The 24,177-nt window shown below is 44.4% G+C and overlaps 1 protein-coding gene across 1 annotated transcript in view; it reads right to left on the reverse strand.

Moving 5' to 3' along the window:
• dnah2 (dynein, axonemal, heavy chain 2) overlaps window positions 1-24,177 on the reverse strand; it is a 208,609-nt gene that overhangs the window by 103,427 nt on the left and 81,005 nt on the right. The window contains exons 55-62 of the mRNA XM_072458523.1: window positions 16,803-16,970; window positions 16,305-16,465; window positions 15,637-15,776; window positions 10,825-10,957; window positions 10,404-10,543; window positions 10,117-10,327; window positions 3,769-3,885; window positions 1,992-2,133 (exon numbers count right to left, since the gene is read on the reverse strand). Coding sequence (XP_072314624.1) covers window positions 1,992-2,133; window positions 3,769-3,885; window positions 10,117-10,327; window positions 10,404-10,543; window positions 10,825-10,957; window positions 15,637-15,776; window positions 16,305-16,465; window positions 16,803-16,970 — 1,212 coding nt within the window. The remainder of the gene's footprint in view (window positions 1-1,991; window positions 2,134-3,768; window positions 3,886-10,116; window positions 10,328-10,403; window positions 10,544-10,824; window positions 10,958-15,636; window positions 15,777-16,304; window positions 16,466-16,802; window positions 16,971-24,177) is intronic.

The raw sequence follows: 24,177 nt of genomic DNA on the forward strand, positions 1-24,177 counted from the left end.
GGTTAGGTCCAGGTCATTGAGAGATGGGCAACCTTCCTCATGTGATGATGCATCAAATACCACTCTTAAGTTCCGTTGTGGTCTTGTCTTCTCGTACAACAGCGTGATGTGGCATGTAATATTTCACTGTTTCTCTGCCACTGTTGTGTCCTCTAGACTATCCTCACAAATACCTTGCGGCAGATAGTCCTGTATAACATTGTTGTACCTGGCATACAAGGTTACATCAGTTTTCAGTTTTTTCAAAAGGCTCTCAAAACATCTCTTTGCTACCTTAAAATTGTCTAGAAGTTGTGCCTTATCTGATTGCCATGGCAACTCAACTTGGTAGCAACCATTTTCAAATGTGATGGTCCTTACAAAGTCACGTGGGACATCTGAGTCCTCTGAGCTCTCCCTCTGCCTGTTTACTATGTTCAAAGACTCCACTTCCCAGAATGCATGAAGCCCTTTAGACATCTGGGTGTCTTCAGTCAAACTAATGTGCATGCAAGTGGTGTCTGTAATACTGGAGGTAGTCACTGGTCCCTGTAAAGCCCACCCAAAAATGCTTTCAACTGCTACTAGTGAGTTTGTAACCTTTTGGACCAGTAACTGCTTGCCAGTAGTAGTCTGCTCCTATTAATGCAACACTCACAACTCTTGCTCATTAGTACCCTCTAGTGGAAAATCGGCAAGCTGAAGCCCTCTTCTCTTTATTTCCGTTTGAATTATCTTGCTTGGTACCTTAATCACAGCTGTACACACCTGAGGAGTCTCAACTGCTTCTATCTTAAGTCTCTTTTCAGTGTTCCACAATATTAAATCTTACAATATTGCGTTTTTTTGTAACCGAACTGGTGGAACCAAAAACATGGAGGTTCAATGTCTCTTGCCTAACAATTGGCAGTCCAAGCGCTCTAACAACATTTTTGTGAATGAAACTACGCTGACTGCCTCCATCTAACAGGCATCAAGCTATTTTTCTTTCCTTTGGGCCTACAGTCCATGCCTTGACTGTCTGAAGCAGTACTGTGTTCTGAGTATCTGCCTTAACCTTAACAGGACTGGTCACAGAAGACAACACAGCGTTGTGTTGTGCTACTGCTGGTAGAGTCAACATCTGTCTTAGCTCCTGGTTGTTCACAAACTGACTGTTGGAGTCTGCGGTTGCATAATCTACAACTTTCGCTCTGCAGTACTTTGCTATGTTCATAACATCTACCCAGTTTTTTCAGCTTTTCTCTATGTGCACGTGGTTTGGACAGTTCTCTGGTTTATGGTTACTACTGTGACAATACACACAGGTCTTGGGTCTACGTGGAGCACAGACATGTGATATATGTCTAGGTCTGCATTTTATAACCCGCCCGCAATTAAATGTGAATTTCTAAGTTGGCCCGACAGGTAACCAGCGGTTAAAAAGACAACCTGTGCATCACTAGTGCTCTCTGCCTCTCCTTTACAGTGAGAGCTTGTTCTGTCTGTGGACCAGAGGCTGAAGGTTGTTCTCTGCACAAGGAACAGGTTTTACAAACAAGACTCAGCAAAACCGGTCGAAATAGTGGCGCTCGGTCCAGTTTGTGTGCACTCATTTCAGGCGTCAGTGGTCAGTGCGCTCCATGTGCTCTGATCTGTCTCTAAACTAAAGGGCAGTGAGCGGAGTCAGTGTGAGCAGGAAAATGGACCTTGCTGTATTTCAAAACTCTGAACCAAACTTGTACTGTGGATGTGTTAGGGAATAACACACCAACAAACACACAGCATTTTTATATTTAAAAATATTATAATAAAGAAAGGAATATCGTATAATGTTTAAAATAATACAAGGGCCTATTTATAATAGCATATTATTACTGATAATAATAATAATACTAAGGATAATAATTCATAAGTCACCGCCCTGACATTTTATATATATATATATATATATATATATGTGTATATATATATATATATTATATATATATACACATATATATTTGAAATGAACTGCAGGGTGTTCCTCTCACCGAGCTGCCTCTTGGCCTCAGCCCAGGTCGGCTCTTTCTCCAGCAGAGTCATCACAGCCGTCATCACAGTCTCCACCAGCACAGGAGGACGCCCGTACGACTTGATCTCTGTCATATCCTTTTTGTTTAGAGACTCCAAAGCCTAAAGACACAAGAAAACACAAAGTGTGATTTCAAAAGTGAAAAAGGACATTTGATATAGGTTACTTCATTATGCCCTACTTCTGTTTTGAGCACTAAAGCCTCAAAAATTCTCAAAAATCCAGAAACAAGACCCAATGAGAGATGTTGCACTCGATTGAAACCTACGAGAACAGTTAGCTCGTCAAGCCAAAGTTTGCACGGAGGCTTGTCAGCTCTGGCCAATATATTTTCATGATATATATATATATATATATATATATATATCTATATATATATATATATATATATATATATATATATATATATATATCTATATCTATATCTATATCTATATCTATATCTATATCTATATCTATATCTATATCTATATATATATATATATATATATATATATATATATATATATATATATATATATACACACATGATAGAAGAGAGTTGACAGCTGCAACGGAGGCGGCGCTAAAAGTCTGCCGTTAAGATGAGCATCGACTTCAATATGGTTGAATTATGTTTTCTACACACTCATCGATGACACTGAACTTGACCAAATAGTCAACTGGCCACTTAATGAAGATAGTCCAAGCCTAAATGAACAACGATCAAACTATTGCCTTGTAAATAAATAAAGCACAGGGCGCTAAAACCTGCTTCTTTCCTTATACACTATACACAATAAGAAAAAACTTAGAATCCATATGTGGTTTGTTCTTTAGTTTTCCATTTTGAACCCAGTGTTTGCAATTCTGAAAAAGAACGCGTAGAAAGGTATTTGTGAGCGTTGGAGATGGCTTTTACGCATGTAGCAGTTCCGAGCGCACATCCCTGAACAGCCCTGCGACAACAGACTGACCATGATCCAGCTCTTGGCCACAGTGGCTTATGAGTCAGCGCTGAGCCGCAGTACTGGACGAGGAAGAGGAGCTGATAGAGCCAACTGTCCAAGGCTCATTAACCATTCACTGCTTCATGGGTCTATCTAATGTTACTCCAGAAACACTGTCTTTCCTTGACTGTTCACGTTCTACACCAGGGGTGGGCAATTATTTTCCATAATGAGGGCCATATTCAAATCCAGGCAAATAGCATCATTGGTGTGAAAAAAATAAAATAAAAAAAATAAAATATCAAATAAAATATCACTTTTCTGTCAAATATAGGCTATTGAATCTGTTATTTAATTCATTTCACGTCATATTTATTAAGGATACAAGTGCAGACAGATGCCTGAGGGCAAAACAATTATTAAAACCTTTTTATTTTTTTAAATATTACTTGGCATGTTTGGCGGGCCGGATTATAAAGACAAATGGGCCACATGTGGCCCGCGGGCCGTAGTTTGCCCACCCCTGTTCTACACGCACCTTTTTTGATGCACGCTCACACAGATGCTTACATAAGTGTTATATGTGTCAAGCGAGGTTAAAATGCTTCTTGAGCGTGCAGCAAAAATTTAAACAATTAAGCTTTTCTTAATGGAAAAATTGACACACTTTGGGCCAATTGGGATATTTATACTGGACTACATGATTAGGACTATATTTTATGTTTGTATAGCTCTCTGTATCTTGTTCTGTGTTTTATGTATTTTTTTATTTATTATTTCAGAAAATGAACAAAGAGAAAAGAGCACCTTCATGGCCTCCTCCAGAGCCGGGAGCGCCTCGTCCAAGTCTCTCTGTGCATTGTCTGCCATGGCTTTGCACTGTGTCTCCTCAGCTGCAATCTTCTCACTGTTAGAGGTCACTGCCTGGCAGAGAGCAAAAAAAAAGTACAATTACTGTAAAATATTATTTGGGGACAAATAAAAAATATCTAACCAAATAATGACTCAGGCAGATGTAAAATGTCCATTAAATTGTACAAATTATATCATGCCCCAATAAAAAAAAAACTATATATATATATATATATATATATATATATATACATATATACATATGCTGTAAATATACATATTTAATACATTTACACCAATTAAACTATTTTAAATTTGCATGTACCTAAAACCTACACTAAACCCTGCTAAACTGAGTCAACTCAGTCCAATTAATTATCACATAATAACAAAACAAAACCATGACTAAATAGGGATTAAACAAGAGCTAAACTCCTGATCTAAACCAGACTAAAAAGGCCTAAACTAGCCACATGACTTTGGCTACTTGAGAATAGACAAGCACTTAAAACATTGTATTTTTATGGAAGACGTACTGGTATTGAGCCAGAGACCCGGGATGCAATGATTTTGAATATCAAATTGGTCATTATACATGTTGGTATGATTTGCAGGTGTCCCTCCATGTGCACTGTTTTCAAGGCAAGGCAAGTTTTTTATAGAATTTGTACACAAGGCAATTCAAAATGTTTCACACAATAGGAAAAAATGGATTAAAATCAAAAAGACATGACAGAAATCACAAAACCGTGTTTTCCTTAAACAGTTTCCCTTTATTATGTTTTGGGTTGGAAAGGGTTAAAGGGGCACTGTGTAACTTGAAATTATAAATACAGACTTGTATTTTGGATATATCAAATTCATTTTTTTGACAGCATTTATTTAACACAAAAATAATTGTTGTTATAAATAAAAAATAAAAAACGTTACTACTAGATGTTACACTAAACCCCAAGCCTGTTTATCCAGGTCACGTGGTCTCCAGGGGCAACTGGAAACACACTTAACACACATTATTTTCCCAGCATCACTGTTTCTGAGATAAAGTCACTCTTTCCTAATGGTTTGGCCAAACATCGAGGAGTTAAACAGCTGATTGTGCACGTGGGTGCAGTGGTGCTTGATAAAATGGAAATTCAAACATTCAGAGATGAACCTCGTCCTAGCATCAACAGGTAGATAAGTTTAACCGGCTGTTTCAGATGAAGACATGGCCGTCCAAAGAGTGTTCACCTAGAGGATTCATTACATTTAGAATTTCTATCTATTCTGGAAATGAGAGAACCTAAGAGAAATGGCCCCCACCTATGCAGAGGTGGAGTGAGGGTGCAGAGGTGGAGTGAGGGTGCAGAGGTGGAGTGAGGGTGCAGAGGTGGAGTGAGGGTGCAGAGGTGGAGTGAAGGTGCAGAGGTGGAGTGAAGGTGCTGACAGAGAACCTGCTCCACGCTCTGAGGCATTGGACTGGGCCTGGACAGGGCCAGAGCAGACAGTTAGAGAAGAGAGGAATCTCTGTTGAGAAGGTGATCGGCTGCAGACTTCCATCTCTGCAGGACCTGTACAGGTCAGATCACAGCCGACCCTTCTCATCGTGGACACGGACTATTTGGGCCACTCCCCTCAGGCAGGAGGCCACTCCCCTCAGGCAGGAGGCCACTCCCCTCAGGCAGGAGGCCACTCCCCTCTTCGCAAATTCAGTTTTTCTTAAAGATCTTTTAGCTTTTCCCTCTTTCTTTCTTTTTTTCAAAGACTATGGCAATAATCCTCTCAAGACTGCTTTGGAAGCATCCCAAAGGATGGACAGAGACATTTCCCCAGTATAATTTTCCTCCAGATAAGTCTTAATGTTGTTGGACATTTTTGCCTTAAACAAAGGGTCATTAAGCAGGCTGGCATTAAACCCCCACAGTGTATTCTTTCGTCTTTGCTCCAAATCTAAAGAGATGTAGACAGGAGCATGATCACTGTGCCAGTAATAACAATGTAAACAATAATATGAATATGAATAATATGAATAAGCTCCTGGATTTGGAGTCCAGATTACATAGACCTAACATGAGGCTTGTGGGCGTAGAAGAAGTAGAAGAAGGAAAGGATACAGAACGCTTCCTGGAGTAGATTATTTCTGAGCTCCCTGATGGCTCAGGAGTTGAAGTCCCTCTCATCACAATCGAAAGAGCACATCGCCTGAGCAACCAAGACCAGCAGCTGATAAACCACGAGGCCTGATAATGAGGTTTCTTAACGATCGTGTGAAGGAACATTTCTGTCAGTCTGCAAGGGTTAAAGGAGACCTTCAGGGTTAAAGGAGACCTCCAGGGTTAAAGGGGACGTCCAGGGTTAAAGGGGACGTCCAGTACAAAGTCAAGCGCGACTTCTTTAATCCAGATATTCCATATGAAGTTTGTCAACAACGACAAAGATTCAACTACATCTGTGAAGAGCTCAGGAGGAGAAAGCTGAGACATGGGTTCTCATGGGAAACGACTCTTCTGGTGACATTTGAAGGTAAAAAATACGTGCTCAATACACCAGGAGAAGCAGAGGTGCTCAAGGAAGATGCAAAACACAGAGAACTGAAGAGTACGAGAGCTGGAGCTCGTAACATTTCTGTCAGTCTGAAGAGACTGATGACGTGATTTATTTGTTTTAACATCAGACTTTATGCTCCATGTTGGCTGTCTGCTTTCGTACATAAACTCTGTGACTAAATACATCGACTAATTGATGTGTAGATTTGTGGGAAATTGGAAAATACTTTTGGAGTGCCGTGGGGGGTGTGGTGAGTTAATGAAGTCAAATATCCAGTTCTTTCTGACAATTGGTGTAAGGAGCGCGTGGGGAGTTTTTTTTGGGGGGGGCCTGTTGGTCATAATTATTTAGAGTGCTAAACAAATTTGAAATTGCTGATTTAATTATAAAAATATTGGGGCTCTTTATGATGGTCCAAGATCAAGAATTAAAATCAAGGGTCATCTGACAAATCCACTGACTCTTGAAAGGGGGTGATGCAGGGCAGTGCCTGGTCTCCCCTCCTGTTTGCTTTGCATTTGGAACCATTGGCCCAATTTATTAGACAATTAAAAACAACTCACGGTGTTACAATTGATGGCATGGAAAACAAAATTGCCAGCTACGCAGATGATGTTCTATTGTATTTGACCAAACCAGAAATGTTAAAACCCAATGTGATGAATATTCTTCAAGAAGTTGGTCCAATGTCTGGATACAAATTAAATCCCTCTCTGTCCTTTTAAAAATATTTTCCCATTTGAATGGCAAACAGAATCTCTTAGATATTTAGGTGTGGTACTCCAGAGAGACCTAACAACTATTCTGAAGAAAAAATATACCTATCTCTTTACTACTATAAAAAAGATCCTACCCTAAGTCAAAGGATTGAAACTATAACAATGAATGTTCTACCCAGATTTCTCTATTTGTTCCAGACTCTTCCGATTTCCATCCCTAGCCAGCTGGAATAAAACAATCTCTTTGTATGGCAAGGCAAGAAACCTCAAAAACGTTTCAAAATGTTATAATTATCAAAAGGAAAAGGAGACTGGTGTTTTCCCTGCCGGAAAAATGACTTTATTTCAGCTCAGATCAGAGTGTTGTTGGTGTGACACAGAAAATGAAGCTGAATGGAAAAATATTGAGAGTAATGTTGTGCCGGGGGTTCCTGTACAGGCCTTACTGGCAGATGACAAATGCTCACGTCATTTGGGGGAGATGGAGAACCCTTGGGTGAGATCTGTTCTTGCAACATGGAAGGAACTAATAAAAACACCCAAACTAAACAAAGATGTTAACGTTTTTAACTGGTTGGATTATGATCAATATGTCACACCTACAGCACAGACTCAAGATTTAAAGTCAAAATGTATAAATGTCTTCATGTCTTTGTAAAGGAGAATCATCTGAAGAGCTTTGAGGAGTTTAAATAATCCTTTGACTTGGAAAAAACATGACTTTTATAGGTTATTATAACCAAGAAATTAAAGTAATGACGATCATTGCCCCTTGACTGAAATATTTATCAAAGCTTATAAATCAGAACTTTCAAGAAGAAGAATATCCAAATTATATAAATGTATTAAAAAATGTCATTCTCCTGATTACATAAAGGAAAGATGGGAAAGAGAGGGTCACGTTGTTCTGGAGGATGAAGAGTGGGAAAGTATACGTACATCTCACTGGAGAACCACAGGATCACATGTTTGGAGGGAATTCTGTTGGGAAAGTATGTCTGGTTTCTTTATAAGCCCATGTCAAAGTGCCCATTACTCACAGGGAAATGCAGACTGTTGGAGAGGATGTGGCAGCAGGAGGTAAACCACTATCATGTGTTTTGAGATTGTCCTGTTGTTCAGAGGTTTGGGATTGAGATAAATAAAGCCTTAGAGACAATATTTGAGGACTCAGGACTCCTGCCATGGATATAATTGGCACATTATATTGGATATTAGAGAAAAAAAAAATAAAAAAATCACATTCGGACATTTGACATTTTGTGGGAAAAATGGGGAATTCTTTTTTGGGGGGGGGGGTCATGTGCGTTTTAGCTTCTATTGTTTTATAGTATTTCTTTCTCTCTGATGTACTCTCTCTGGTCTTGTTCTGTTTTTGTACGTCATGTTTCTTTATATCTTTGAAAAAAAGAGAAAATGTTACATTAACTATAGCAGCAGTCCTTTTTGTTTTTTAATCTAGAAAACGTTTTTTCCTACATCTTCTGATCCCTTTTTGGTCTGTGGGCTCTTTGCAGGTTCTTGGCATGAGCCGTTCAGAGAGCCCAGAGAGATGTGTAACCGAGGCAAATTCAAAAGAATAAGAGAAATCCTGAAAAAATTAAGAAGATAAGAGGAAAAATGAATGATCTGACCTCACAGAAAACTATTAAGAAAATGGTCTTTACCAAACAAACTTATTATGAGAACGAATCAACATTTACTAAATTATTAGCCTGAAAACAAGCTGAATAAATAAATAAATAAATAAATAAAAGTTTAAAAAATAAAATACTGGACAAAGTAATGCAATCTTAGCCAAACAAAACCAAATTCTATCAGCATTTGAATGCTTTTATAAAAAACCTTTTTGCTGAAATCTCAGGTGTTAATAAGAACTCTACAATTACCAAAGAAAAAGGAAGTTGGGGTTTACCTTGACTGAAAAAATACTTTATTTCAGCTCAAATCAGAGCATTTTTGTGATCCAGAATATGAAGTTCAATGAAAAAATATTGAGAGTAATGTTGTGCCGATGGTTCCTGTACAGGCCTTATACTGAGAGTAATGTTGTGCCGATGGTTCCTGTACAGGCCTTATACTGAGAGTAATGTTGTGCCGATGGTTCCTGTACAGGCCTTATACTGAGAGTAATGTTGTGCCGATGGTTCCTGTACAGGCCTTATACTGAGAGTAATGTTGTGCCGATGGTTCCTGTACAGGCCTTATACTGAGAGTAATGTTGTGCCGATGGTTCCTGTACAGGCCTTATACTGAGAGTAATGTTGTGCCGGGGGTTCCTGTACAGGCCTTATACTGAGAGTAATGTTGTGCCGATGGTTCCTGTACAGGCCTTATACTGAGAGTAATGTTGTGCCGATGGTTCCTGTACAGGCCTGACTGGCAGATAACAAACGGTTGAGTCATTTGGAGGAGAATCACTGGGTAAAATCTGTGCTTACAACATGGAAGGAACTGATCAAAACATACAAACTATGACCAAGAATTTGTACCAAATAGAACCGACTTCAGATTCAAGGTCTGGATTCCAAAAGGTATAAAGGTTTTGCACCACATTGTAAAAGAGAATCACTTGAAAAGCAAGAGAACCTTGGGTGAGATGGGACTTGCATGTTGGACTCGTAATTTTCATTGTATCATATTGTGTCATATTATTTGTATCATTATCATTATTTTTTTGTTTTGTTTGTGTAAATGTCTTTTTATTTGTTTTGCAGCACTTTTTATGTTGTGCTGTGTTCACTACTGCTCCCAGTGGTCATCACATAGAGTTCCGTTGCTCCGCAGATAAGCCTTTGCAGTATTATTGGCTCAACTGCCACACCGGTAGTTGCCATTGAGTAAATGAATGAACAGTGTTTGTGAGGTTTCTATTTAGCATGTATGTAAGTATCAAGATATACATCAGATCGGGATAAAACTGTATCATTGCATCCCTATCAGAGATTTCAAGTACAGTTGATAAAGTTGTAAATCAGTCTCAGCTCATGACTACAAATGTCCATGACTCATGTTGGTTAGCTTGTTGTTGCTTGCTCCAGTAGAACAGCCATACCTGCTGCTGCCTGTTGGCCTCAGCCTTCTGTTGGACAATGACGGTCAGGAACTGGTCACACTGCTCCTGGAACTCTGCCACCTGCTTCTTGGCTTCCTCCAGCTCCACAGACATCACCTCCACCTTCTCCCGTGTGTCGTTGATCTTGAACAGACCGTTGCGCAGCTTGCTCACCTGGTCTCCTAACTCCTTGCGTTTCTCTACCAAAAGTCTGCATCAAAAGTAATCAAAATGTTAAACAATGAAACAAAATGCTGTATCTACATGACTGGATCTGCTCATTTTACTTCTTGTATCCAGACACCAGCTCCAAGTAGTTGGTTGGGGTCACATAGTTGTGTCTTCTTAACTCCAACTTCATCCTTTTGGAGACGCATTCTACTGACTGGTGAGTCTTAACGAAAATACTCGCCACTTTGGTCTGAATCTACAGACAAGAAAATTAAGAAACTAATTATGTAATGTAATTAAAAACAATTTTAAATGTAAAATATGCATGCATTAGACAAAGCTAAAACACTAGAGTGGACATTAAATAGACACATTTAATCAAGTTGTTTTTACATCTGCTACATCCAGTATTATGTATATGTTGTTTTTATTCCTCTTATTTTGACCTTTCATCTTGGCATTTATGCACTTAAATGTAAAATGTGGTGTGAATGTGATGTGTTTGTATGAATAGATAATGCTTTAAACCATCCTGACCCCTTTAACAGAGCCCAGGTCCATCCCGGTCAAGTATCGTTCTGCCACCTCCAGCAGAGCGTTGTTGGGCCAGTTGCAGAACCAGTCGATGGTGGTGCAGTTCACCAGCGCTGGATACTGCAAGATGCGGCTCCTGGAGACAGCGTGCTCATTAGGCAGGTCTGAGGGCTTGTTTCATTCAAAAATCAGATGTAATTTTGAATAAGTTTGAAAAGTCCATGCTTTGTGTGTTATGACTGCAAACGAAAGTTACGACTGTAACTTCGGTTCTATGAATCCCAGATAACCGCCAGAGGCGGTGCATAAAGCACTGGATGATCATCCTTGCGCATACACAGGTCGAGAATTAATAACAAAAAAGTCACCTTTGACCCCCCAGTGGCTCACGTGAGTCTATATAGTCACCTGACACCGGGAGCTCAGTCCCTGGAAACCTTCTCGCAAATTCCGAGGGACCGGATGCTCTGGCGGTCATCCGGGATTCATAGAACCGTAGTTACAGTCGTAACTTTCGTTCTATTTCATCCCTACTGACCGCCAGAGGCGGTGCATAAAGCACTGGATGACGAATACCAGCAGGGTCCCGAGGAATAGACAAAACCATACCTCAATGGGACGCAGAAGAGTGTTGCCGGAGAACCTCTTCCAGCGGTTGTGGAGAAACCACATTCACTCTGTAGAATCTTGCAAATGTATTCGGGGATGTTCAAGAGGCCGCCGCACAGATCACGTCCAAGGACACCCCGTTCATAGCGGCCCACGAAGTTGAGAGCCCCCTTGTGGCGTGGCAACTCACCCCGGACGGCAACGGTCGCCCTTGTCGAGTATAGGCTTCCGTGATTACATCAACGATCCAGCGCGCGAGACGCTGTTTGGACAGAGCCTGGCCCTTGCGCGGGCCGGCAAAACAAACAAACAGGCTCTCAGATTTGCGTATCAACGCTGTAGCACGCACATATGCCTCAAGCGCACGGACAGGACACAACTGTTCGGCGGCAGATCCCGCACCAAAACGTGCAAGTTGTAGCGGCCGGTTGTGCCCCTCCGACAAAATCACCTTTGGAACAAAATCTATATTCGGCCAAAGGGAAACCCCAGAGTTGTCGGGGTGCCAACGAAAACAGGAGTCTGCCACGGACAAAGCCTTGAGCTCACTCACCCGCTTCGCAGAGGCCATCGCCAGAAGGAATGCCGTCTTCATTGACAGCCATTTAAGGTCAACCTGCGACAGAGGCTCAAATGGAGAGGATCGCAACGCCTCCAGCACCAGGGACAGGTCCCACGCCGGGGCCACAGACCGGGCCGGCGGATGCAAACGCCGAGCACCCTTTAGAAAAAGGGAAATATCTTGGTTACGGCCAACCGAGAAACCATTCCACCCCACATGCCCACAAGAAATTGCGGCAATGTATACCTTCAGGGTAGATGGAGAGCGGCCCTGGCCAAGTAGCTCCTGCAGGAATGCGAGCACCGTTGACACAGCACAATGCACTGGATCCTCCCCGCTTTTGCGACACTAGGCATCAAACAGTTTCCACTTGCAGGAATACAGAAGACGGGTAGACTGGGCACGAGCATTGCTTATTGTGTTCCCAATCTCCCCGGCGTACCTCGAGAAGGTCAGGCCGGGCCCTGCAGCGGCCATACCCAGAGCTTCAGGCGCTCGGGATTGGGGTGCAGAATCTGACCCCCTAGTTGAGAGAGGAGATCCCGCCTGGGGGGGAGACGTCTCGCTGTGCCGCAGCAGAGCCTGCGCAGCAAAGGAAACCATGTCCTCCCTGGCCAAAACGGGGCCACAAGCAGGAGACTGTGGCCCTCCTGAAAGACCCTGAGAAGCGTCTGATGAATCAGGGGGAATGGGGGAAATGCATAAAGCATCGTCCTCGGCCAGTCGTGAGCCAGTGCGTCCTGACCCAGTGGGCTGGCCCTGTCCGACAGCGAGAACCACTGAGGGCAGTGTGTCGCGTCGCGGGAGGCAAAAAGATCCACCTGTGCCCTGCCGAAGGTCTCCCAAATGTCCCTCACCACCTCCGGGTGAAGCTGCCAGTCCCCCGGCAGCGGCCGATGGCGAGACAGGAAGTCCGCGGACACATTCCAAACCCCCCGGAATGTGAACAGCGCTCAGACTGGCAAGGCGCGGGGTAGCCCAAGTCAGGACCCGTTGTGCAATCCTGAACAGGGTCACCGACCCAGTGCCGCCCTGGTGATTTATGTGAAAAACCACACTGGGGTTGTCGGACCGTACCATGACATGACGGCCGCGCAGTCCTACCGCCAGCCCTGTGGCCTCATCTGGAGGCCCCTCGACCCCGCCCGGGTTTGTGGGGGCTACGGCCGGGCTGTGAGGAACGGGACGCACGGGACGGACGAAATCCAAATCTTGGGGCCTGTTGCAAGTCTGAGTCATGATGGGGCGGTGGTGTGTATCTCCGTGAAGAAACGGGAGGGGCGGCCTGAGCCGGTCGATGAGACCCCCGCGTATGAAGCCCCGCCAACTGTTGCCGTGTACGGCAAGCCTGGGCCGTGCGCTCTAGAGCCTCCAGGGCGGCCGGGCCAAATAGTTCTCCGGGAAGAACTGGAACACCCCTCAAGGTCTTCCTACTGGCCTCAGAGAGCGGAGACTGTGCCAGCCATACTTGGCGGCGAGCTTGCACTAATGTAGAGAGCAGTCGCCCTAGTTCCCTTGACATGAGGGCAAAAGCCTGCAAGGAGGCATCAACCAGCCCATGTGTTGGTTGGTCCACTGGCACCGTCTCAAGGGAAACCGACAGGCCAAGCATTAAATGAGACAATGAGTTCCCAATGCGACCCATACGAGCTCCCATGTCGTACGCCTTACACAGAAGGTCGTCTGTAACCCGGCACTGTGGTCGTGGACACCGGGCATTAGTCCGTAAAGTCTCCTCTGGGCGGACGATGAGGGAGGCAATAGCCGGCTCCACTGCCGGCATATGTCCCAGGCCAAGCTTCTGAGGATCCTGCATCAGTGCCAAAACCCTGCCATCTGAAGTAGGCCTCAAAAATGCCTTTGGGTCTGTCCAACAGGCATGCAGTTCCTTAATGTACTCCTCCGAGGGAGGAACTGCAAAGTGGGACGCTGCAGCCTGGCGCCGAAAGAAGGCGCTCGAGGGTGCCGCCTCATCCCGCGGAACATCCAGCTTTAAGCGGGAAAGTGCCGTCCGCAAAGCCGCTGTGACAGTGTCATCACTGTCGGCCTGAGAGCCGGCAGAGGCCAGTGAGCCAGATTCTGAAACTCTGGAGCTCAGAAGGTCAGATTCCAGCTGAAACTGCGTGTCTGAAGCAGCCACAGATATGACGTCATCATATACTGAGGCTGTGCCATGCCCCTCATGCCGTTGTGCCACCACACGACTGGCATCAGTCTGGAGAGTCTGGATAACTGCCCGAATTTGGGCCAGTTCAGATGTCAGCGTGCTAACTTGAGCCGCTAACTTCCCGGGGCCCTTCTTTTTCTTAAATGGGGGGCCGCCTTGAGTAGCCGTGGACGGCCGCTTGAGGCCCCCAGTCTGGCCAGCTGGTAACTGACTCGGAGGCGCCACAGACAACCAGTCTGAAGCGTCCTCGAAAGCCGCCAAGCGCGCCATGCGCACAGACCGGGGCATAACCGAACAGTTGGAGCAAGCATCATCGGATCAACCGGGTACAATTGTACGGTTCAAATTCAACAAAAATCTACCAAGCGCACGGCTACGGCGAAATGCATTAAAGGGGTACTTACCAGTCGTAGAAAACAAAGTAAATATACCTCCTATTGCAACAGGTCCGACACGCTTGTGCAGCCCCAGGAGGGCGAGCGAACTCGCTGCACCGACTGTACCACAGTCACAGGGCTAACAGGCTACAAGCGGCAAAACGAACCAACTTTGTGGGAAAACAGCAATATTAGCCGAACAACCACATATACAACCTGCATGCGAGAAGGTGAAAAGGGACTGAGCTCCCGGTGTCACGTGACTATATAGACTCACGTGAGCCACCGGGGGGTCAAAGGTGACTTTTTTGTTATTAATTCTCGACCTGTGTATGCGCAAGGATGATCATCCAGTGCTTTATGCACCGCCTCTGGCGGTCAGTAGGGATGAAATAGAACACTTTTGAATGGTATTGAGGCAAGGGTTTTGTATACGAGTCTGCGCCCTCTGCTGGTGACAGTGACATATAAAGCATGTTGAAAGAAACAGCTTTTAACCTTGTTACAACAGGTTTTTCTCGAAGTTTACTTTGATGAATTCCTGCATGTTTGAGTAAAACTCAATTGTCCTGCAACTGAGGCTCCAGTGCTCGGAAAAGTCCTGTTTTCACCTACACCCTATCCCCGCCCACTGCTCTGAGATTATTGAGATTATTGTTGAGATTATTTGACATTAAATTGTTGAGATTATTTTACATTAAATGTAGCATTCTAAAATTTCACAAAGACACATAAATAAAACTAAATAAAATAATACAATGAAATGAAATAATGCTTGTTAGGGTGAAATGTTACTAAGAAGAGGCTCGTCAGTTCTGCAGTTTTGTCCCAGGAAGTCAAATCATTTTTTTCCATTACTAAGCCGGTTTACTATGAACAAAATCTAAAAAGGACCTGAAATAAGTGTAATATGTCTCCTTTAAGAAGCACAGAAATGATCAGAGCAAGTCTTATGAAGGTGCATGAACTTTCAAAACACTAAAGAGAAAATGCACGCGTTTACTTCTGTTTACGTCACAGCTTTATCATATATGATCACCTAACTTGAGGAAAAGTGCAGAGAGCTTTAACATCTTTGTAACCAGTATAAATAGTTGTACCTGAAGGGCTCTCCTACAGGGCTCATACACAGGACTATGTGCAGGTTGTTTCTCACTCGTTCAATCAGAAAACTGAACATGGAGTCAGGCGTCTCTACCACGTTTTCCTTCCTGGCACAGTCTGACAGAGCAGTGCACACCTGCACACAGGCACATGACAACTGAGGTACAACATGGATAACAGCGGGGATGAAATGCAAATTACAAATGAGAAAACAAGTGATTTCAGATAACTATGTTTAATTTTTTTTTGTAAATATATAAATAATAATCTATAATATAATAATATATAAAAATAAAATAAAGTAGGAGTGTGTTAATATCATGGTTTTCTTGGAGCCACAATATAGATCTTATTCTAATCCCTGTAAACTTAGTATCCCTTAAAGCGGTAAGTAAAGGCACCTTTTGTAAGTTCACACGTTATTGCTGTTGGTTAATCTTTTGCGGAAGAGACCAAAAAGAGGTAAACAACATAGCATATTGCTAGAATAAAGTACTAACTTTGCAAGAAAAAAGTGGCAAATTTGTGAGGGAAAATAAAGTTTAGGGACAAACCAAGTTTAAACAAAAGACCCCACCATGTATTGTTCTCAGACTGTATACTCAGAGGAGAGGTCTGGCTCCTGGGCAAAATCAGTGGAAAACTAGAAAAAAGAGAGTCAAACCTCAACAAACTCGTCCTGCTTGTACAGATTTGGCACCTCTCCTGAGCTCAGAATGTTATTGATGTCTTCTAAAAAGGACTCATCCACGATCTGTGTGTCGTTGAAGAGGAACACTGTGGGTTTGTTGTCCACACCGGTCAGACGATAAAGTCTTTTTAGATCTGAAAAAGCAAAGGCATTTTTCACTTAAAAAATAAGAATAATTTATTTCTTAGTACTTCAATTCCATAGACACAGAAACAATCTGTTTGCAGAATAATTGTTTACCCGCATCTAAAATCTAGACTATATTTAATAAATTTAGAAGTTTAACATTTTGCATCTGTTAAATTAGCCACATTTGAACATATTTTAGCATATTTCTTCTGTGAATATTTATAAAGCAATGAATTACTCTTTGACTCTTCTTTTGGACCATATAGGGTGATTGTGAATAAAAGATCTTGACATATAACTTCATTTTGCCCTAAACATGATTCGTTTGCCATAGAAGAATACCTTCCCTGAACTCCTGTTTGCGGTACTGCTTGGTCACCTCCACCTGGAACACTTGGTACTCGCAGATAAATGCTGCTAGTTTGGACAGACTGGTCCTCCCTGAGCCCCCGATGCCCACCAGCAGCATGTTCCCCCTCAGCTGGCTGATGACACGCACTATCCGTGTGACTGTGGAAGGAGGCAAAAGAGTTAACCACTGGGAGAGGAACGAGGGTTAGTCACAATTTTGGTCACAAACCTTGTTGGCAACATTTAAAATAAATAATCATCAAAATTGTCATGTTGGTGTTTATGCTTATTGGCAAAATAGCAAAGCCAATGCCATCAAGAAGTAAACCATACTGTATATTCAACAATTATTAGAGAACCCTATATGTATCAGAATGGAACCCATCCCAAGAAACTATAGAATGATTCCTTAACAATCTCACTCTGCAACTTTGATAAACTGAAAAACTCTCCAATTCTTAAAAAAAGAACTCTTCACAAAGAAAATTGCCCCAAAATAAATCTCCAGGTCTGGATGACCCCCCTTCTAAGTGATTCATACTTAGACCTCTCCCCCGAATTACAGATTCTAGTCTAAATATAATACATTTAGCCATGCGCCGGAGGTACAGAGTAGGTACAGAGGAGGTACAGAGGAGGTACAGAGCAGGTACAGAGTAGGTACAGAGGAGGTACAGAGGAGGTACAGAGCAGGTACAGAGGAGGTACAGAGCAGGTACAGAGCAGGTACAGAGGAGGTACAGAGGAGGTACAGAGGAGGTACAGAGCAGGTACAGAGGAGGTACAGAGCAGGTACAGAGCAGGTACAGAGGAGGTACAGAGGAGGTACAGAGCAGGTACAGAGGAGGTACAGAGGAGGTAAAGAGCAGGTACAGAGCAGGTACAGAGCAGGTACAGAGCAGGTACAGAGGAGGTACAGAGGAGGTACAGAGCAGGTACAGAGGAGGTACAGAGGAGGTAAAGAGCAGGTACAGAGCAGGTACAGAGGAGGTACAGAGCAGGTACAGAGGAGGTACAGAGGAGGTACAGAGCAGGTACAGAGGAGGTACAGAGGAGGTACAGAGCAGGTACAGAGCAGGTACAGAGGAGGTACAGAGGAGGTACAGAGGAGATACAGAGGAGGTACAGAGCAGGTACAGAGGAGGTACAGAGCAGGTACAGAGCAGGTACAGAGCAGGTACAGAGCAGGTACAGAGCAGGTACAGAGGAGGTACAGAGCAGGTACAGAGGAGGTACAGAGGAGGTACAGAGCAGGTACAGAGGAGGTACAGAGCAGGTACAGAGGAGGTACAGAGGAGGTAAAGAGCAGGTACAGAGGAGGTACAGAGGAGGTACAGAGCAGGTACAGAGCAGGTACAGAGGAGGTACAGAGCAGGTACAGAGGAGGTACAGAGCAGGTACAGAGGAGGTACAGAGGAGGTACAGAGCAGGTACAGAGGAGGTACAGAGCAGGTACAGAGCAGGTACAGAGCAGGTACAGAGCAGGTACAGAGGAGGTACAGAGCAGGTACAGAGGAGGTACAGAGGAGGTACAGAGCAGGTACAGAGGAGGTACAGAGCAGGTACAGAGGAGGTACAGAGGAGGTAAAGAGCAGGTACAGAGGAGGTACAGAGGAGGTACAGAGCAGGTACAGAGCAGGTACAGAGGAGGTACAGAGCAGGTACAGAGGAGGTACAGAGGAGGTACAGAGCAGGTACAGAGGAGGTACAGAGCAGGTACAGAGGAGGTACAGAGGAGGTAAAGAGCAGGTATAGAGGAGGTACAGAGCAGGTACAGAGCAGGTACAGAGGAGGTACAGAGGAGGTACAGAGCAGGTACAGAGGAGGTACAGAGCAGGTACAGAGCAGGTACAGAGCAGGTACAGAGGAGGTACAGAGGAGGTACAGAGGAGGTACAGAGCAGGTACAGAGGAGGTACAGAAGAGGTACAGAGCAGGTACAAAGGAGGTACAGAGGAGGTAAAGAGCAGGTACAGAGGAGGTACAGAGCAGGTACAGAGCAGGTACAGAGGAGGTACAGAGCAGGTACAGAGGAGGTACAGAGCAGGTACAGAGGAGGTACAGAGGAGGTGCAGAGCAGGATATGATAGGACCCTAAACACTGATGGTGGTGACAATAAAACCTGCACTGCTATTCTGGAAAGCTACTCTACTAAATATATCCAAAACAAATTGGAAAGAGGGGTCAACGTCTGATTGTGTCACATTTTTCATAACCCGGGGTCAAAGTGCCCTTTACTCACAAGGACATGCTAACTGTTGGGGAAACTGTGGCAACAGGAAGAAAACACTATCACATGTGTTGGGACTTTCCTGTTGCTCAAAAATATGGGACTGAGGTTCAAAATGCACCTCAGATTGTTTCTTACATTTCCATCCGGCTGAACTTTAGAACTGTGTACTTGGGCTCATAAACTCATATGGACACAATAGATGACACATAGATGTCTTTGGAGTGTACCGTACTTTTTGGACTTTAAGCCGCTACTTTTTTCCCACACTTTGAACCCTGCAGCTGATACAACGGTGCGTTGAATTTATAGATTTGACTGTCTAACGGCCACCGGGGGGCGCTCTAGCAGGAAGCACAAGCGTTTGACACTGTAGAAGAAGACGTCAGTGGACAGAAGAAGCACTGTCCATTTAAAGCTTCGAAACGCTGTGTGTTTTATTACAATTGGACTTATATTCACGGAGAATGAGTCTAATTTGTCCCACAGCACTGCAGGGGGCCCCGGGCGCACCACAAGGCCCCCCGGTTCAAAAGACAATTGGCGTGTCACTATCGTGTACTATATTTATGTTTAAATATCTCACCTGCGGTTTATTGTCTGGTGCAGCCCATATATGGACAAAAAATCACCAACGACAGATATTAGAAAAATGTAAAAACTAACATTCAGACTTCATTTGGAAATGGACTAACTCCCAATGGGACTTTTATTTGAATTCTTCTGTGATATAATTGTGTTTCTTTTGTTGATCGTTCATTTATTCATTTTCTATCGCTTTTTCCCGTTAGGGGTCGCGGGTGACTGAAGCCTGACCCAGTGACTTTGGGCCTTAGGCGGGGTACACCCTGGACAGGGGCCAACTCGTTGCAGGTCCAACTCCTTCAAATAGATGATCTTTTGTTGATCCTCTATTTAAAATTGTACTTTTTTATTCCACTCTCTGGTCTCGTTTTGTGTCTGTTCTGTAGTTTATGTTTTAAACGTTTTCAAAATTGAAAAGATAAATAAAATCATAAACAATAAAAGTGCCACGATTAGAGCTGGGTTGAAATAATACATTTTCCAATTTTTAATCGATTCGCATATTAATGACCGATTATCGATTCGTACGTCCAAAGATCAATTTTTTTTTTTTTTTTTTTTTTTTTAAATTAAAATTATTTTCTACATTTCCCTCAGTGAACTTCAATCTACCTTCAAGAAAGATAATTCAGGACTCCTGGATTATCTTTCTTGAAGGTAGATTGACCCTTAACCTTTTCATCAGTCTTCCATCAGTAACTACCAATACTCTGTTTAATATTGATATAATACTAGTTTTAATATGTTGCTTCTCTACACAGTCATGAAGTGAAGGAAACGGTTCAAATACATTTTTCATTTTTAATAACATTAACCCCCGGATCGAATCGAAATCGAATCGGAAATCAGATCGAAATCGGAGCGAATCGGACGGAATCTGAGAAATCGGAAAAAATCGATTTTGAAACGTAAAAATCGGAATCGAATCGATTCTTGAAATTTGAATCGAAACCCAGCTCTAACCGAGATTGTGTTGCTTTTGATGTTTAGTTGATGTCTGTTTGTTAATCATGTACCTGCTGTTTTGCTCCAGCGCAGATAGAATGTAAAAGCATCTATTCAAGTGTAGCGCTAGGATAGCCACCTTAGCGGATTGAGAGTGACAGAGCGGTGGCTCAAGGGAAGTCATTTACATATTTACCAAAAAACAAGTTTAAAAACAGCATGTCTTGTAGCAGCATGTTCACACAGCATTCTCTAGTGAGGGACTGAAACATAGCTTTATTAAGATAAGATATTCCTTTATTGTCCCACATGGGGAAATTTCATTGGTGCAACGCAGGTAGATACAGAGGTAGATACAGAAGAACAGATCACTTATAGGAAGTCTGAAAAACACTTTCAGTAGAAGATCTCCTATAAATAAATAAAAAACTCCCATAGACAAATAAATAAATAAATACATAAATACCATTGCATGTGATCACAACAGTAATTGCACATGAAAATGTGTCACGACAGCACATAGATTGCACATGAATTTCACAGTAATTGCACATGAATTGCACATGAATTCCAACAGCAATTGCACATCAGTATTAGGTTAGGTCAGTATTGCGAGTGTTCAGTACTAACAGTGTTTGTTATAAAGTCTGACAGCAGCAGGAAGGAAAGACCTGCGAAACCTTTCCTTCACACAGCGAGGGTGGATCAGTCTCTCACTGAAGCTGCTCTCCAGAGCGGAGAGAGTGTCCTGCAGGGGGTGACACTCATGGTCCAGCATAGATGTGAATCTAGCCAGGACCCTCCTGTCCCCCACCTCCTGCACCGAGTCCAGAGCACAGCCCAGGACGGAGCTGGACTTCTTGATGACTCTGTCCAGCCTCTTCCTCTCCCTCTCTGTGATGCTGCTGCTCCAACAGGCCACACCATACAGGAGGGCTGATGCCACCACAGAGTCGTAGAAGGTCTTCAGGAGTGGCCCTGTCACTCCAGAAGACCTGAGTCTCCTCAAGAGGTAGAGCCGACTCTGGCTCTTCCTGTACAGTGCGTCTGTGTTATGAGTCCAGTCCAGTTTGTGGTTCAGATGAACACCCAGGTACTTGTATGAGTCCACTCTCTCAATGTCCCGTCCCTGGATGTTCACTGGTGAGGGGGCAGTGGGGTGGCGTCTGCGGAAATCCACCACCATCTCCTTGGTCTTCCCCGCGTTGATGAGGAGGTGGTTCCGCTGACACCAGTCCACAAAGTCCTGCGCCAGTCCTCTGTACTCCGCGTCATCGTCGTCCGTGATAAGTCCGATGATGGCAGAGTCGTCAGAGAACTTCTGCAGGACACAGCTGTCCGTGTCATGTCTGAAGTCTGCAGTGTAAAGGGTGAAGAGAAAGGGCGCGAGGACAGTGCCCTGGGGCGCCCCCACACTGCAGGTCCGAGTGTCAGACACACAGTCCCGTGCTCTCACAAACTGGGGTCGGTCTGTGAGAGCCACTGGCCTGAAGCTGTTGAGGTCTTTGGGGCGCGGTGTCTTAGGCACAGGTACCAGACAGGAGGTCTTCCAGACCTGTGGTACCACCCTCAGCTTCAGGCTCATGTTGAAGACATGCTCCATAACTCCACACAGTTCATCTGCGCAGGACTTAAGGAGCCTGGGGCTGATGCAATCAGGTCCTGCTGCCTTCCTCACTTTAATCCTCTTCAGCTCACTCCTCACCTGTGCTGCTGTGACAGTCAGTGGTTGGCAGGGGCACCGTGTGCTGGGGGGATGGGTGAGTCCAGGCGAAGTGGGGAGCTGATGGTCCGGGGCAGATAAGCGAAGAGGAACAGATGCAGGGCATTGTCCAGCTGTGGAAGAGGGAGCATGCAGCTGTGCAGGGGGAGGGGCGGGTGACCGATCAAACCTCAAGAAGTGAGCATTTAAATCATTCACCCACTGTAGATCCCCCTCTGTCTGGGCAGGGGGGATTTTGAAGCCCGAGATGGTTTTCAGGCTCCTCCACACTCCCTGAATGTTCTTTTGCTGCAGCTGCTCCTCCATCCTCCTCTTGTAGCCGGCCTCAGCCTGCCTGATCTTCCTCCTCAGTTCCTTCTGCACAGTCCTCAGCTCCTCCTTGTTCCCTGACCTGAAGGCTCTCTTCTTCTCCTTCAGCAGAGCCTTCAGTTCACGGTTAATCCATGGCTTGTTGTTTGGAAAACACCGCACCGTCCGGGAGGGAACAATGTTCTCAAAACAGAAGTTGATGTAGTCTGTGATGCACTCTGTGATGGTGTTGATGTCCTCCCCATGTGGGTCATAAAGCTCAGTCCAGACAGTGGTGCTGAAGCAGTCCCTCAGAGCCTCCTCGCTCTCAGCAGACCACATCCTCACCTCACGGGACACCACAGGCTGCCTGCGCACGATGGGTTCATACACAGGCCTCAGATGTACAAGGTTGTTGTCCGAGCTGCCCAGGGGAGGGAGGGGGGAAGAGGAATAAGCCTCCTTGGTGTTGGCAAAAAACAAGTCCAATGTTCTATTCTCTCTGGTGGGGCAGGTAACATACTGGGTGTATGTTGGTAGAACAGAAGAGGGAGAAGCGTGGTTAAAGTCACCAGAGATGAGGAAGAGAGCCTGTGGATGCTGTGTTTGCAGCCTACAAGGAGGGCGGTGCTTCACAAGCATCTTCAGCATTGGCAGACGGGGCCACATAGACTGCGATCAAAATCACATGTGAGAACTCCCGGGGCAGATAATCTGGCCTCATGCCAATAGCCAATAGTTCAATATCCTTGTTACATAGCTGCTCCCTCACTGTGCAGTGTTCGGGTTTGCACCAGCTCGTGTTCACATACACCGCCAGACCTCCACCTCTTTTCTTCAAGCATTCTCTCGTTCTGTCCGCCCGCAGCAGATGAAAATTGTCCAAACCTACAATAGAGTCTGGCATTTCTGCTGTTAACCAGGTCTCTGTGAAAATCAAGACGCTGCTGTCCCTATAAATCCTCTGGGACCGCATGAGGCTCGCTATTTCCGTCATTTTATTTTGAAGGGACCTCACGTTACCCATGACTACGGCGGGAACCGACTTCCTGTTTGTCCCTCTCTTCTCTCGGAGTTTACGTCCAGCCCGTCTGCTTCGTTGCGTTTTCCTTAGGATGTCCGCCGGGATAACGTGACGATCTCCGGGTAAGACGACTGTTCTCCTCAGTTTCATGAGTTCCTCCTTTGTGTAAACGCGGTACGGCGCAGGCCGGGCGGCGGGGCCGGAGCCGGGGGACTCAGAGCCAAGACACATCGCAACGACACGACGAAAACACTCAATCCAGCCGAATAAAGTCAAAACAAGTTAATTTAAAGCGATTCCAGTGCGTGTCCCGATCGTTCGTGAAGTTCCTCTTTCATATAAACGTGTATATAAACGTGTACCGACGACACGCCGTACTTTAGCGCGGCCGGAGGGCGCGGGGGGGCTGGTGGGCTCGCTCGGAGCTAGCTCACGTCACAACAACACAACGAACGCAACGAAAAACGCTCAAATCCAGCCGAAAAAAGTCAAAAACAGTTGAATTAAAAAACTATTCCAGCGCGTGTCCCTATCGTACAGTAAAATAGAAAAAATATACTTACTATATTTA

Source organism: Eucyclogobius newberryi, unplaced genomic scaffold, assembly GCF_026437365.1.
Source record: "Eucyclogobius newberryi isolate DKJ021-1_F unplaced genomic scaffold, fEucNew1.0.hap1 SCAF_22, whole genome shotgun sequence".
Taxonomy (NCBI): Eukaryota; Metazoa; Chordata; class Actinopteri; order Gobiiformes; family Gobiidae; genus Eucyclogobius; species Eucyclogobius newberryi.